This window comes from Schistocerca serialis, chromosome 6 (assembly GCF_023864345.2).
Source record: "Schistocerca serialis cubense isolate TAMUIC-IGC-003099 chromosome 6, iqSchSeri2.2, whole genome shotgun sequence".
Lineage (NCBI taxonomy): Eukaryota > Metazoa > Arthropoda > Insecta > Orthoptera > Acrididae > Schistocerca > Schistocerca serialis.
In genome coordinates this window covers 536,095,976-536,110,339 of record NC_064643.1, presented here as the reverse complement: position 1 = coordinate 536,110,339, position 14,364 = coordinate 536,095,976, and the positions used below count along the sequence as shown (strand labels likewise).

The 14,364-nt window shown below is 40.5% G+C and overlaps 1 protein-coding gene and 1 pseudogene across 1 annotated transcript in view; one reads left to right on the top strand and one right to left on the bottom strand.

Moving 5' to 3' along the window:
• The window catches only part of LOC126485143 (gamma-tubulin complex component 6), a 256,718-nt gene that overhangs the window by 196,958 nt on the left and 45,396 nt on the right, over positions 1-14,364 (top strand). Inside the window, exon 14 of the mRNA XM_050108806.1 lies at positions 8,035-8,144. Within this exon, the coding sequence (XP_049964763.1) occupies positions 8,035-8,144 (110 nt within the window). The remainder of the gene's footprint in view (positions 1-8,034; positions 8,145-14,364) is intronic.
• On the bottom strand, positions 10,295-10,412 carry LOC126485783 (5S ribosomal RNA; annotated as a pseudogene).

Here is a 14,364-nt window from a genome sequence, read left to right as displayed (position 1 = left end):
TGATATTAGCAATGAGAAGAAAAACAGTTCCTATAATGATTCTTCAGTTGTTTTATGATTGTTTACATTCTTGCATGCATCTTTTTCTGCCTTGATCTCCAAAGCACTGCCAAGCTGTGACATGTAAAGAGTAAGGCCTCTACCACAGCAGGTGAAGAGGTTTATCTGCCACTACGCCTTGTCAGTGTCTGGAGCTGATGTGACTTACATAAAACTAGATTGTGCGCAGTGGGCCATTCTACACTTAACAACTACCTGAACTGTGTTTTCACTTCTCATGAACATCTTTCATTGGCCTAAGAGGATGAAAGTGGAACTTATTTTTCCGAAGAGCACAATGTTACACCACAGTAGTGATCAGCAACAAACCATCCTCAATGTGTGATGATATGCTTTTGGATATGAGAGAGGAAATGACCATTTAAACATATTACTAAAACTTTTAAACTTGTTGGGTAAGTTCTTCATGGGTTCATCTTTTGTGGAAACCTGAACATCCCATAAAGCTACCATCTTTTTAAATTCAAATATGCTTCATGAAATCTCACAATGGCACTTTGCATCCCCTATATACACTCCTGGAAATGGAAAACAGAACACATTGACACCGGTGTGTCAGACCCACCATACTTGCTCCGGACACTGCGAGAGGGCTGTACAAGCAATGATCACAGGCACGGCACAGCGGACACACCAGGAACCGCGGTATTGGCCGTCGAATGGCGCTAGCTGCGCAGCATTTGTGCACCGCCGCCGTCAGTGTCAGCCAGTTTGCCGTGACATACGGAGCTCCATCGCAGTCTTTAACACTGGTAGCATGCCGCGACAGCGTGGACGTGAACCGTATGTGCAGTTGACGGACTTTGAGCGAGGGCGTATAGTGGGCATGCGGGAGGCCGGGTGGACGTACCGCCGAATTGCTCAACACGTGGGGCGTGAGGTCTCCACAGTACATCGATGTTGTCGCCAGTGGTCGGCGGAAGGTGCACGTGCCCGTCGACCAGGGACTGGACCGCAGCGACGCACGGATGCACGCCAAGACCGTAGGATCCTACGCAGTGCCGTAGGGGACCGCACCGCCACTTCCCGGCAAATTAGGGACACTGTTGCTCCTGGGGTATCGGCGAGGACCATTCGCAACCATCTCCATGAAGCTGGGCTACGGTCCTGCACACCGTTAGGCCGTCTTCCGCTCACGCCCCAACATCGTGCAGCCCGCCTCCAGTGGTGTCGCTACAGGCGTGAATGGAGGGACGAATGGAGACGTGTCGTCTTCAGCGATGAGAGTCGCTTCTGCCTTGGTGCCAATGATGGTCGTTTGCGTGTTTGGCGCCGTGCAGGTGAGCGCCACAATCAGGACTGCATACGACCGAGGCACACAGGGCCAACACCCGGCATCATGGTGTGGGGAGCGATCTCCTACACTGGCCGTACACCACTGGTGATCGTCGAGGGGACACTGAATAGTGCACGGTACATCCAAACCGTCATCGAACCCATCGTTCTACCATTCCTAGACCGGCAAGGGAACTTGCTGTTCCAACAGGACAATGCACGTCCGCATGTATCCCGTGCCACCCAACGTGCTCTAGAAGGTGTAAGTCAACTACCCTGGCCAGCAAGATCTCCGGATCTGTCCCCCATTGAGCGTGTTTGGGACTGGATGAAGCGTCGTCTGACGCGGTCTGCACGTCCAGCACGAACGCTGGTCCAACTGAGGCGCCAGGTGGAAATGGCATGGCAAGCCGTTCCACAGGACTACATCCAGCATCTCTACGATCGTCTCCATGGGAGAATAGCAGCCTGCATTGCTGCGAAAGGTGGATATACACTGTACTAGTGCCGACATTGTGCATGCTCTGTTGCCTGTGTCTATGTGCCTGTGGTTCTGTCAGTGTGATCATGTGATGCATCTGACCCCAGGAATGTGTCAATAAAGTTTCCCCTTCCTGGGACAATGAATTCACGGTGTTCTTATTTCAATTTCCAGGAGTGTATTTGCAGACATTCTGTATCTTGTAATGATCTACTGCATTTTAAAATTCATTATTGCAAGAAGGATGGAAAAAAATGCATGGGGCTATACCAAAGAAGAAGATGTTCAGCAGTTGATCCAGGGCTACTGGGAACTTAATTTCATTTTGTTTCAGCCAATCAAGTTTGCCTAAGCACATCGAGACTAATTTTGTCTTAAGGTCAGATTGTGCATTCAGAATTCAATATTCTGCTTCAAAATATTGCTACTACATCTTGAGATGAAAGAGACAAAGAAACTGTGGAAAATGTGAATCAGCGGTGTCATAAACATCATATTTGGATTGTCAGACATATTTGGATTGGTTTGTTGACAAACTGGCCCAGAGGTGAACTTACCTTCTCCTGAGCATAAAAATGTATTCAGAATCTAGATGTGAAAGACATATCAATGCCAAGGTCACTAAGTCACACAAAGCACTGCAGCCTTCTGCATTTCTCATTAGTACCCTTAGTCTTGAAGATACTACATAAATCGATGTAGCAGTACAGTTACAGCTGCCAAAAATCACCACAAATACATTGGTTGCTTGTGAAAGTGTGAAATATAACTTATAAATACATGTACTCCCATTATCTTTACACCTTTCTTCTTTTAATCATTTCAGAATTTCCTGAGCTGTAGAACAGAGGGAGGTGAAATACAGTCAGTAAATGATTCCCATATTTTTGTGTAAATTATATAGAGTCCAAAGTTCTATGCAGGAACTAAAGCTCTCAAGGGAAGGACAGATCTGAGTAATACCTTTATTTACAAGAAACTCATTTTCATTTTACTGACATTCTTATTCTAAAGGACCTTTATCTTCACCGTAAAGATTAAATCAGTACTGATAGGACAGTGTTTTACACCTGTTCCTTATGTTAATTCATCAGAAGCTTTGCATTGTTATTGAACTGCAAACAAAAAACTTCTCTTCTTTCAAGATGTCTGTGACCTTGCTATGGGAAGGCAGAAGGGGTGAGGGCTGAAAGTCTACTAGTGGGTACATTGCTACCTTCCATTCATCATTGTAGCCTTCCATCTGCAATTCATTGTCTCACTGATAAGATATCAATTGAAACTTATTAACAGTTTTGTTGTTTTATGGCTGTACAACACAACAAAATCAGTCCTAAATCAGCTTTAATAACTCAAAAGATTCCACTTGTGTTGTGGAGCATCTAGCAACACATTGACATACACAGCTCTGATTCTTAAATTTGTGCTCACATGAGGTGATTTTACCAAAAAGTAAGCAGAATCTGGACCAAAAATAAATTCATATATTCCTTTTCTATTTGATTAGTTTTACTGTTGTAGTTGTATTCACGCTTAAGTTATTGGTGTTGAGTTTCAAACTTATTTGTTCATTTTCAAACCATTACCTGAGTTGCACTCATGTGGTTAATGAAATAATGTCATAGTATAACATTTATAGGTTTTTTGCTCTTCTCAGCAGTTCACATTAGAATGTACTGTATCCTTGATACTTCTAATTACTATAGCATTAAACAAGAATGGACTTTTCCAGTAAATAGACGTCTGATAGTATTCTACACAAAGTTACACAAATAATTTGTTTTGTATATTAGAAACGAACATCTGTATGGTAAGAGAGGTGGAGCAGTGGCTTTTTTTCCAAAGTATGTATTTTTTCTCCTAATATACACAAACATACACTGATAAGCCAAAGCATTACGACCATTGTCTGCTGTAAAACTGAATGCTGTCTTGTGGTACTGTGGGTACATGATGAGGTCTGGTAAGTATGTAAGTGAAGCAGAGGTGAATGAAAAATCATTCTAGAGATGGTAGGAGCTGCAAGTGGGGAAATACACTGACATAAGCAGTCCTGAAGAGACCAGGTTGTTATGTCCCAGCACTTGGGAACAAACATCTTCAAAATGGTGAATATGGGCAGCTGTTTGTATGCTACTGCTGCGAACATCTGTGGAAAGTTGTTGAAGGATGGTGAAACCACGAGGAGGTGACAAGGTGTTGGACACCTGTGCCTCATCACAGAAATTGGATTTGTAATTGTGGCATTAAGTAACACACAAGAAGAATGCGGTCAAATTGCAAATCAATAGGAGTACTGAGCAATTGCTGTATTGGTCAAAAAATAAAAAGCCACCAGCTGATAAATCAGTGACTTTTAAGCATTCTCACATGTATCATCCCATTCTTTATATCTCTACCTCCATGCAACTGTTTCCCATACTTGTCATTTTTGTTATCCATGATTCTTGAGGGTTCAAGTTCTCAGGTCCTTGACTGGTAACGCTGTAATTAATGCTCATGTAACAAATAGGTTGTTGTTGCTGCTTAGCTTAATGCTTTCGGAAATTATATTACACCCTCTATTTTCCTCTGCATTGCTCCAGTCCTTTATTATTACATTATCTATAATATCTTTTAATGAGTTTTACTTGCACAATCTCCCTCATCAAATCTTGTGAGTGTTTGGGTCCTTGCTCTATCTTACGATTGCTCTTATTATTTGTATTTTATTGTATGTTATTAAACAGCCTTCCTTCACTTGTTTTATTCATGTAATTTTGGGTGAAGGTTTGAATTTATGTAACTGTTCCAGGACATTTATTCTGTTTATCTGTCATTTTGCATGTACGTCTGTCTTATCAATGCTATCTTCTACATAACTGTAAATTTATATTCTTCACTCATTTTGTTATTCACATTTTGTAAAGGTTTAGTTTTGAAGACTACATTTCTTATGAAAAATAATAGAATTGTTCCTGCTTTTGTTGCTATGTGGCACTACTTTTGTATTTATCACCGTCCTCTGATGGCTTCAGTTGTCTTCGTGGTTATCACATTGTAGCTAGTCAGTTAGTTTGCCATGACAGCTTTGTTTGTTACATGCTGTCTTTACATATCTGATCACCAAGATGTTCACAGTGTATATTTCAGGTGCTTAATTTTTGATGATACTTGTAGTTTCTTACTCTTGGATATTATGTGTATTACATTTGCTGTGTATTTTAGGTTTGCAGACAATGTGAAGATGGGTTCTACCCAAAATGCATCAGATAAAGCAATTGGTTTATCAGCTGGTGGTGTCTTATTTAATGACCAATACAGCAATTGTGCAGTACTCCTATTGACTGGAAACTTGAGGTTGGAGACTTGCCCACACTGTGAAGCAGAACAGACAGCAGTCTGTGGACAATATGATGGCAAAGTACAATGCAAGTGCAGGCACAAGTGTTTCAGAGCATACCATTCATGAAACATTGAATATGGCCCCCCACGGCAGCTGGCCCCTGCCTGTACGTTGATCCAATGACATTCTGAATTACCATTGCAGTGAGGCGATGGCCATGTGCAGATACACAGTGGTTCAGATAAACAGTGGCTCAAAATATGCACAGCACCATGGACACAGGCCAATGGTATCAGTATTATGCAGTGGAAGACATTCACCTGGACATTCAAGGACATGTGGTAGTAATCAAAGGCCCCATCACGGCTGCAGACCACATGAATCTTAATTGCAGAGCACCTGCACCCCTTCTGTCATCTTCTAACAGAATAACTGTCCATGTTATGAGACCAGAATAATGCTACATAGGATTGAGGAGCATTATAATGTACTTACGTTGATGTCTTGGCCATTGAATTTGCTTGATCTGAACCTGATGGAAAATATGTGGGTTACCAGCAACACTTCCGCAAACCACCTGTTGTCCATAATTTACAGGAATTGTGTGACCTGTGCATAGACATCTGGTTCCTCATTCCTCCACAAACCTAGCAAGGACATGTTGAAACCAAACTACTCAGAATCGCTGCTTTGTTGTGTTCTAAAGGTGGACCAACACTTCATTTAGCATGCTTTCATAATATTTTGTTTCATCATTATCTCTGTATAAAGTAGTTCCTGTAATTATCAGAATGAAAACATTACCACAAATCATAATTTGTTGTTAGTTTACTTAACAGACATGGCCTTTTAATGACTTAACTCATTCCAAATCCCTGAGAGCTCTCCGTGATGATGGGATTTACAAAACACATTGTTTAAATTGCTGAATGAATAGTTCCAAGTGATTTTAAACCTTCAGCATTTATTAGTACTGTTGGTCTTGAGTATAAAGAACTTTTAGCTTTGATAACTCATTATCTTTCAAATTACGTATTACTAAAATAGAAAGAAACATTCCACATGGGAAAAATATATTAAATGCGGCTCTCCAGCAGGGATATGACTTCCTCAAATCCTGCCCCGAAATGAGATCCATCCTTCATGAAATCCTCCCCACTCCACCAAGAATGTCTTTCCGCTGTCCACCTAACCTTCGTAACCTCTTGGTTCATCCCTATAAAATCCCCAAACCACCTTCCCTACCCTCTGGCTCCTACCCTTGTAACTGCCCCCGGTGTAAAACCTGCCCTATGCACCCTCCCACCACCACCTACTCCAGTCCTGTAACCCGGAAGGTGTACACGATCAAAGGCGGAGCCACGTGTGAAAGCACCCACGTGATTTACCAACTGACCTGCCTACACTGTGACACTTTCTATGTGGGAATGACCAGCAACAAACTGTCCATTCACATGAATGGACACAGGCAGACAGTGTTTGTTGGTAATGAGGATCACCCTGTGGCTAAACATGCCTTGGTGCACGGCCAGCACATCCTGGCACAGTGTTACACTGTCCGGGTTATCTGGATACTTCCCACTAACACCAACCTATCAGAACTCCGGAGATGGGAACTTGCCCTTCAATATATCCTCTCTTCCCGTTATCCACCAGGCCTCAACCTCCGCTAATTTCAAGTTGCCGCCACTCATACCTCACCTGTCATTCAACATCATCTTTGCCTCAGCACTTCCGCCTCGACTGACATCTCTGCCCAAACTCTTTGCCTTTAAATATGTCTGCTTGTGTCTGTATATGTGTGGATGGATATGTATGTGTGTGCGAGTGTATACCTGTCCTTTTTTCCCCCAAGGTAAGTCTTTCCGCTCCCGGGATTGAAATGACTCCTTACCTTCTCCCTTAAAATCCACATCCTTTCGTCTTTCCCTATCCTTCCCTCTTTCCTGACGAAGCAACTGTTGGTTGCGAAAGCTTGAAATTTTGTGTGTGTGTTTGTGTGTTTTTTTATTGTGTCTATCTAACAGCGCTTTCCCGTTTGGTAAGTCATGGAATCTGAGTATTAGAAGGTGGAAAGGCTAAAGTGAAAATAAAAATATATGGGGAGAGATAAAGGTGTGAAAAAAGTCAAAAAATTGTTGGTTTGAGATGAGCTATGTTGATCCTGTGCTGAACTTAGGTTGGTGAACAATGAAGTGTACAAAGGTTAGGTAGTTGTGTTGCCTCCAAAACACGTTAAAGGGTGGAGAAATTCAGGAAAATTTCGAAATAAAATGCGTGTAAATGTATTGAAAGGAATGGTTATGTGCTGGCAGATTATGAAAATGAGGCTAACAATTGTCTGACGAAGAAATAATAACGTTTAAACCTGTGGGAAGCTGCTAAAAAATGATCGGTTATGTGGGAAAAAACGGGAATGGAAATAAAACGAAAGTAGTTCGAAATAGCTGAAATGGTTGTTTAATGGGTGAAAGGAGCTGAAGCTGTGAAATAGTATTCACAAAGTTACACGAAATGTTTGGAAACTGGGAACATCCACTCCCGGGATTGGAATGACTCCTTACCCTCTCCCTTAAAACCCACATCCTTTCGTCTTTCCCTCTCCTTCCCTGTTTCCTGACGAAGCAACTGTTGGTTGCGAAAGCTTGAAATTTTGTGTGTGTGTTTGTGTGTTTTTTTTATTGTGTCTATCTACCAGCGCTTTCCCGTTTGTTAAGTCATGGAATCTCTGTTTTTAATAAATTACATATTACCATATATTTGAATGTTTACCTTTACTTTCACCTCTGTTAATGAGAGACAGAATTCTTGTCATGTTTATGTGCCCATGTATTAGACAGAATTCTTGTCATGTTTATGTACCCATGTATTACTGTGCTTCATATTTTTCCAGGTTCTTTTTACAAGATGAATCTTTGTTGAGCCATCTAGAAAGTCTAAGAAACTATTTTCTCCTGCAAGATGGCGAATTCTCTCAACTTCTCTGTACTCAGTTATTCCAAGGTATGTTATTCTCTGATATATGATATGAAGAACAAGTTAATTTGAAATGTAATGTTAGATGAATTATATAAGTATATTCAAAAAACTTTTCTGATACATGTAGGTAGAGCAAATTTTGCATATCAAATGGTGACAGGGGGAGTTACACACAAGAATCAGAGGTTCCTTCATGTGTAAGATGGAAAGTAGGGTCAGAATGACTCACTAAATCAGAAATTAATTTAAGAACCCACTCTCAGCATCCCAGCCAAGTGTGACGGAGCAATGCTCAATGAGAGAGAGAAATTCCTCATTATTGTCCTTCATTGCTGTTTTGAGAACACATTGTTAAGTTCTTTTCTCATTTTAATTGTTCCTGTCTATAATTTTAAACTGGTCTCACTGTCATTGTTTACTAATACTTGTTTCTCCCAAGTGTGAACATTAACAGTCGTAAATCCACTATAAAATGTTATGTGAATCAGAAAATAAACAGCAGAAATTAAATTAAATCAATAATCCATGAGGATTGCGACATCAACATGATGAGTGACAATGTGGCAGTAATTATAATTACAAAGTTTCTGGGTGGAACAATGAAACTAGGATGAAATACTGAACAAAAACCAATTGAACCTAAATGAAACTGATGAGAAAACAAAAATTGCTGTATTAATAATGCTATTGTGCTTTCATCAGTTCAGCAGTTCTGTGATTAAAAAAGAGTCCATATTTTATATCAAAGCATAGATTATTGAAAATCAGGTGCCTCTGGTAGTGTGTGGTAAAATGGGCATCTTGTGAATCTGTCACATTCTAGCAAATATTTCATTGTCTCCCTATACTGATAACTCAGTGTATACATTTTTATACTTGGGTGTCATAAAAACTATTGGAGTGTTGTGGATACTAATTCAAAGAATCTGGTGGATTTTTGTGTAACCTGAGTGTTGCCATACAACAAGGTTCCCAGTTTCTTGAACTGGTAATGAAGTCAAGCAGCCTGAAAAATGCTGAAATTTGAAATTTTCTTTAATGTTACCAGCCCAGCATATTCTTACTAAATTGTGATTCATTCTTCCACAGAAATAAAATGCTTTCATATCATATAAATGAAGTAATTTGTTGCCTCAGTTATTACAGAAGTGATGAATCAGTTGCAACATTGAAAGCTGCAACACCTATTGCCAAAGAATGTGTGACTTTGATAGCTTATTCTGTGACATTGACTTCACAGCCAATAAACAAGTGACAGCTGTGTCACACAATTCTGCTGAAGGAAATGTACCACAGTATGGCAGTTGCAATAAATATGCATACCTGATTTTGTTGACGACTAATTTTGTGAAAAATAGTCTGCCAAAACTGGTCAATAAAAAAATTTGTGTTCTTGATGTAAGATTTTTATCCACACATTTTAAACCAGCAGATCACATGCCTCCCCATTCATGATGTCAAAAAATGACATATTTTTGTGAAATTCCCATTTATCAGCCACAGTTAATGCATACTCGGAAAAAAAAAATGCTAAATACTGAATGGCTTCATTATCATTGTTTGTAACTTCGCTGAGATAACAAAAATATTGAATCAAAGAATATATATTTAGAAAACTGGGAATAAACAGTCAAGAGATGTCAAAAATATAACTGTACTTCGCTACAATGGAACCTTTCTGCTTCCATTGCTGCCACATTGATTCACCATCCTGTGCCACCCAGCCTCCCTGCCTTAAGTGTGAGATGTCCTGATGGGGTCTGCCTCTGTGGTGTTTGCTCTTGCAAAGTTGTTTGTTGAGACGCTGGGGGAAGCAAATCTGGTGTTGTTTTTTTCAGAGCCATAGGTGCTCTTTGTTATCTCTTGGTTGAAGGCTTGGGAATCATCAGAGAGCATAATAGGTTTTCCATTTTGTATGTGTGTGTCTCTGTGTAATACCCCCTAAGACCCCAAATATGATGACCACAATAAAAGCACTCCGTCTTCAGGCCACGAGTGGCCTACCGGGACCATCCGACCGCCGTGTCATCCTCAGAGGAGGATGCGGATAGGAGGGGCGTGGGGTCAGCACACTGCTCTCCCGGTCGTTATGATGGTATTCTTGACCGAACTCGCTATTATTTGGTCAAGTAGCTCCTCAATTGGCATCACGAGGCTGAGTGCACCCCGAAAAATGGCAACAGCGCATGGCGGCCTGGACGGTCACCCATCCAAGTGCCGACCACGCCCGACAGCGCTTAACTTCGGTAATCTCACGGGAACCGGTGTATCCACTGCGGCAAGGCCGTTGCTGATGACCACAATGGTGGCTTGATAATGCCCAATCAGAGCTACTATGAGTACACTATTTGAAATCCTTGCAGATAAAAGTTGAGCAAGTTACATGTCACGTCTCTGGGACTGTTCCCAATCAAAATATCTGTTGTTGTAACTGTTTGTGAGTGATAAACTTTGCCATTGAGTTGGCCCCTGTAGTCATAGACATCACATCTTTGATTAAATCAACTGGGATGTAGATATTCTGCCATATACTATTTCTGCAACAGATGTGCCAGTGTTAGACTTGCAAGCAGTGTGTAAGTCCAGTAAAACTAATGGTGGGGTCTGTGTCCATTTGTCCTCATGGCACATTACAGCTGCCTTCAAGGCCTTGTCCATTACTTTGTGGGTGATAGCTGGTAGTTTTATGGTGGTACAACTCACACAGCTTGGCTAGGTTTTGGAACAGAATTGACTCAAACTGTCTACATCTGTCAGTTGTTCCATGTATTGAACACCAAAATGTGCTATCCATGTGCTGAAAAAGGTCTTTGCCATTGTCTCGGCTGAAATATCAGTGGTAGGATCAATGTCTGCCCTACGTGTAAACAGGCAGCAGAATCCCTCTGATGGCTATTGTGACCCCACCAAGTCAACTAGACCGAGCGAGGTGGCGCAGTGGTTAGCACACTGGACTCGCATTCGGGAGGACGATGTTTCAATCCCGCGTACGGCCATCATGATTTAGGTTTTCCGTGATTTCCTTAAATCGCTCCAGGCAAATGCCAGGATGGTTCCTTTGAAAGGGCACGACCGACTTCCTTCCCCATCCTTCCCTAATCTGATGAGACCAATGACCTCACTGTTTGGTCTCTTCCACCAAACAACCCATCCCCCAAGTCAACACATACTTGCACAAATCTTTCACACCTGTTGGGAAATGTCCCCAAAAGGGTTGGGGGGGGGAGGGGGGGGGGTTGGACATGATGTTCCACTTTATTCCTGTGACCATGTCTTACGGTGTTTGTTTATGTCAGGCCACACAAAACACTGTGCCAGTATACACACCATGTTTTTTATACCTGGATGTGTCAGACCATGAACATTCCAAAATGCTTGCCTGGGATAGGTTGTGGGTACAAAATGGCGGTGTCTTCCTCTAGAGATGTCGTACCAAATTTTCAGCTTGAATTTAGTTGCCATATTTACACTAGTTGGAGACCAGTTGTCCTATTTGAGAGGAAATCTTACAACTGTGTGTCATTGCCTTGCACAGTCACTAACTCATTAAAATTAATGCTTTGTTGTACACTGTTTACACCTGAAAGGTAATGTGCAGAAAAGTTCTGTGCCACTGATGCATACTGTGTCAGTCATCAATTGTGCTATAAATTATGTTTCCCTGTATTGCCTAGGAAAATTGTATTTGCTGCATTGCTTGAAAATAGATGTTAGGGATTTGCGATCAGTGAATATAGTGAAATCCTTAATGTCCAGAAGTACCTCATTGATGGCTTCAAAAGCTACTAGCAACTTGCAGTCATACACTCTCCATTCTGCCTACCCGTCTGCCCATGCACTCAGTTTGCCAAACAGAGTTAATGTATTGTTGAAAAACTTCACATATTATTGTTTGACTGTCATCTGCCACAACAGTCAAAGAATCAGGGTGTGATAAAAGTGTCACATTGACAACACTTATTCTTGGTATGTAGTAGAAGGTAGTGCTCGCTGTGTAGGCTGCACCTTTCCCAGTAATGCAGAAATTTCTGATACTATAACCAAACATTCCAAAATGCTACTTTTTTTGTCCTAGTACACACTTCCTGTTATTGAAGGTTACACCATAGTCACTGAAGCATTGGAAAACCTGCCTCAAATGTTCTCCATGTTCGCTTGATGTTCTGGAAAAAAATCAGTACATCGTAAAACAGAAGTATAGCCCATGCAAAGCTTTCTCAGTAAACTGTTGCTACATCTGGACTGAGCATCTAAACCCAAAAACAGTCTACATCTACATGACTAATTGCAATCCACACTTAAGTGCCTGGCAAAGGGTTCATTGAACAAGCTTTCTGTACCGTTTCAGTATGCAGGAAAAATGAACACTTAAATTTTTATTGTGTGCTCTCTGATTTCTCATATTTTTTTACAATAATCATTTTTCCCTACTTAGATTGGTGTCAACAAAATATTTTTTCATTTGGAGGAGAAAGTTGGTGATTGAAATTTCATGAAACGATCTTGTACAATGAAAAACACCCTTGTTTTGATGATTGTTGTCCCAATTCACATGTCCTTCCCATGACAGTCACTCCCTATTTCATGTTAATACAAAACAGGCTGCCTTCTCGGAACTTTGTTAATGTCCTCTGTCAATTGCATCTGATAGGCATCCCATACTGCACAGCAGTATTCTGGAAGAGGACGGACAAGTATAGTGTAGGCAGTTTTTTTAATAGACCTGTTGCATCTTCTAAGTGTTCTGGCAATAGAATGCCATCTTTAGTTCACCTTCCCCACAAAATCATTTATGTGATGGTTGCAGTTTAAGTTGTTCATAATAGTAATCCCTAAAATTTTAGTTGAGTTGACGGCCTTTAGAATTGTGTGATCTATTGTGTAACCAAAATTAACAGATTCCTTTTAGTACTCATGTGGATGACCTCACACTTTTCATCATTTAGAGTCAATTGCCACTTTTTGTGCCATTCAGATACCTTATCTAAATCATTTTGCGGTTGGTTTTGATCTTCTGATAACACTACTGAATGATAAATGACAGCATCCTCTGCGAACAATCTAAGAGGGCTGTTCATATTGTCCCCTGAATCATTTATATAGATTAGGAACAGCAGAGGCTATATAAAAATTCCTTTGCGAATGTCAGATATCACTTTTGTTTTAGTTGATGACTTTATGTCAGTCACTATGAATTGTGACATTTCAGACAGAAAATCAAAAATCCAGTTGTACAACTAAGATGATGCTCCATAGGCAAGCAGTTTGAGAAGACTTTGCTTGAGAGCAACAGTGTCAAAAGCCTATTGGAAATTCAGAAATATGAACAATTTAAGATATCTGGTTAGTAGCACTCTTTACTTCATGAGCATAAAGAGATAGTAATATTTCCTAAGAATGATATTTTCCAAGCAAATGTTTCATAATATTGAAACATAATATATGTTTCAAAATCCTACTGCAGATTGACACCAGAGATATGGGTCTGTAAGTCAGTGGATTGTCAGTGGATTACTCCTGTTTCCTTTCTTGACTATTGGTGTCACCTTTGAAACTTTTCAGTCTTTAGGTACAGATCTTTTATTGAGTGAGAGGTTATAAACAATTTCTAAATATGGAGCTATTATATCAGCTTACTCTGAAAAGTACCCAATTGATATACAATCTGGACCAGATGACTTGCCTTTATTAAGTGATTTAAGCTACTTCGCTACACTGAGGATATCTACTTCTATGTTAATCATATTGGAAACTGTTCTTGATCTGAATTCTGGAATATTTACGTTGTCTTCTTTGATGAAGGAGTCTTGGAGAACCCTATTTAGTAACTTTGCTTTAGTGGTACTGTCGTCAGTAACATTACCATTGATATCGCACAGTGTTGGTATTGACTGTGCTTGCTGCTGATGTACTTTACGTACTGCCTTATTCTCTTTGGATTCTCTGCTGGATTTGAGACATTATTTCATTGTGGAAACTACACTACCAACATAGCTGTCTGGGTAAACTAAACATCTTCAGAAAGATCAAAAGGGGTAATTATGGCAGTCCTGGATCTGCTCTCTGCAGCCTCTGGAGTCTACATAGAAGCTCTTGCATAAACCACTATTCTAAAAAAACAAAATGTGATCATTTTAATAAGCTGTTAGTTCGTGCAGATTAGTTACCAGGTACTTTATGTGATATTGTCCTTGTGTTTAGTGCTTGGAATCACGACATTGTCTCCACATTGTATCTTTCTTGG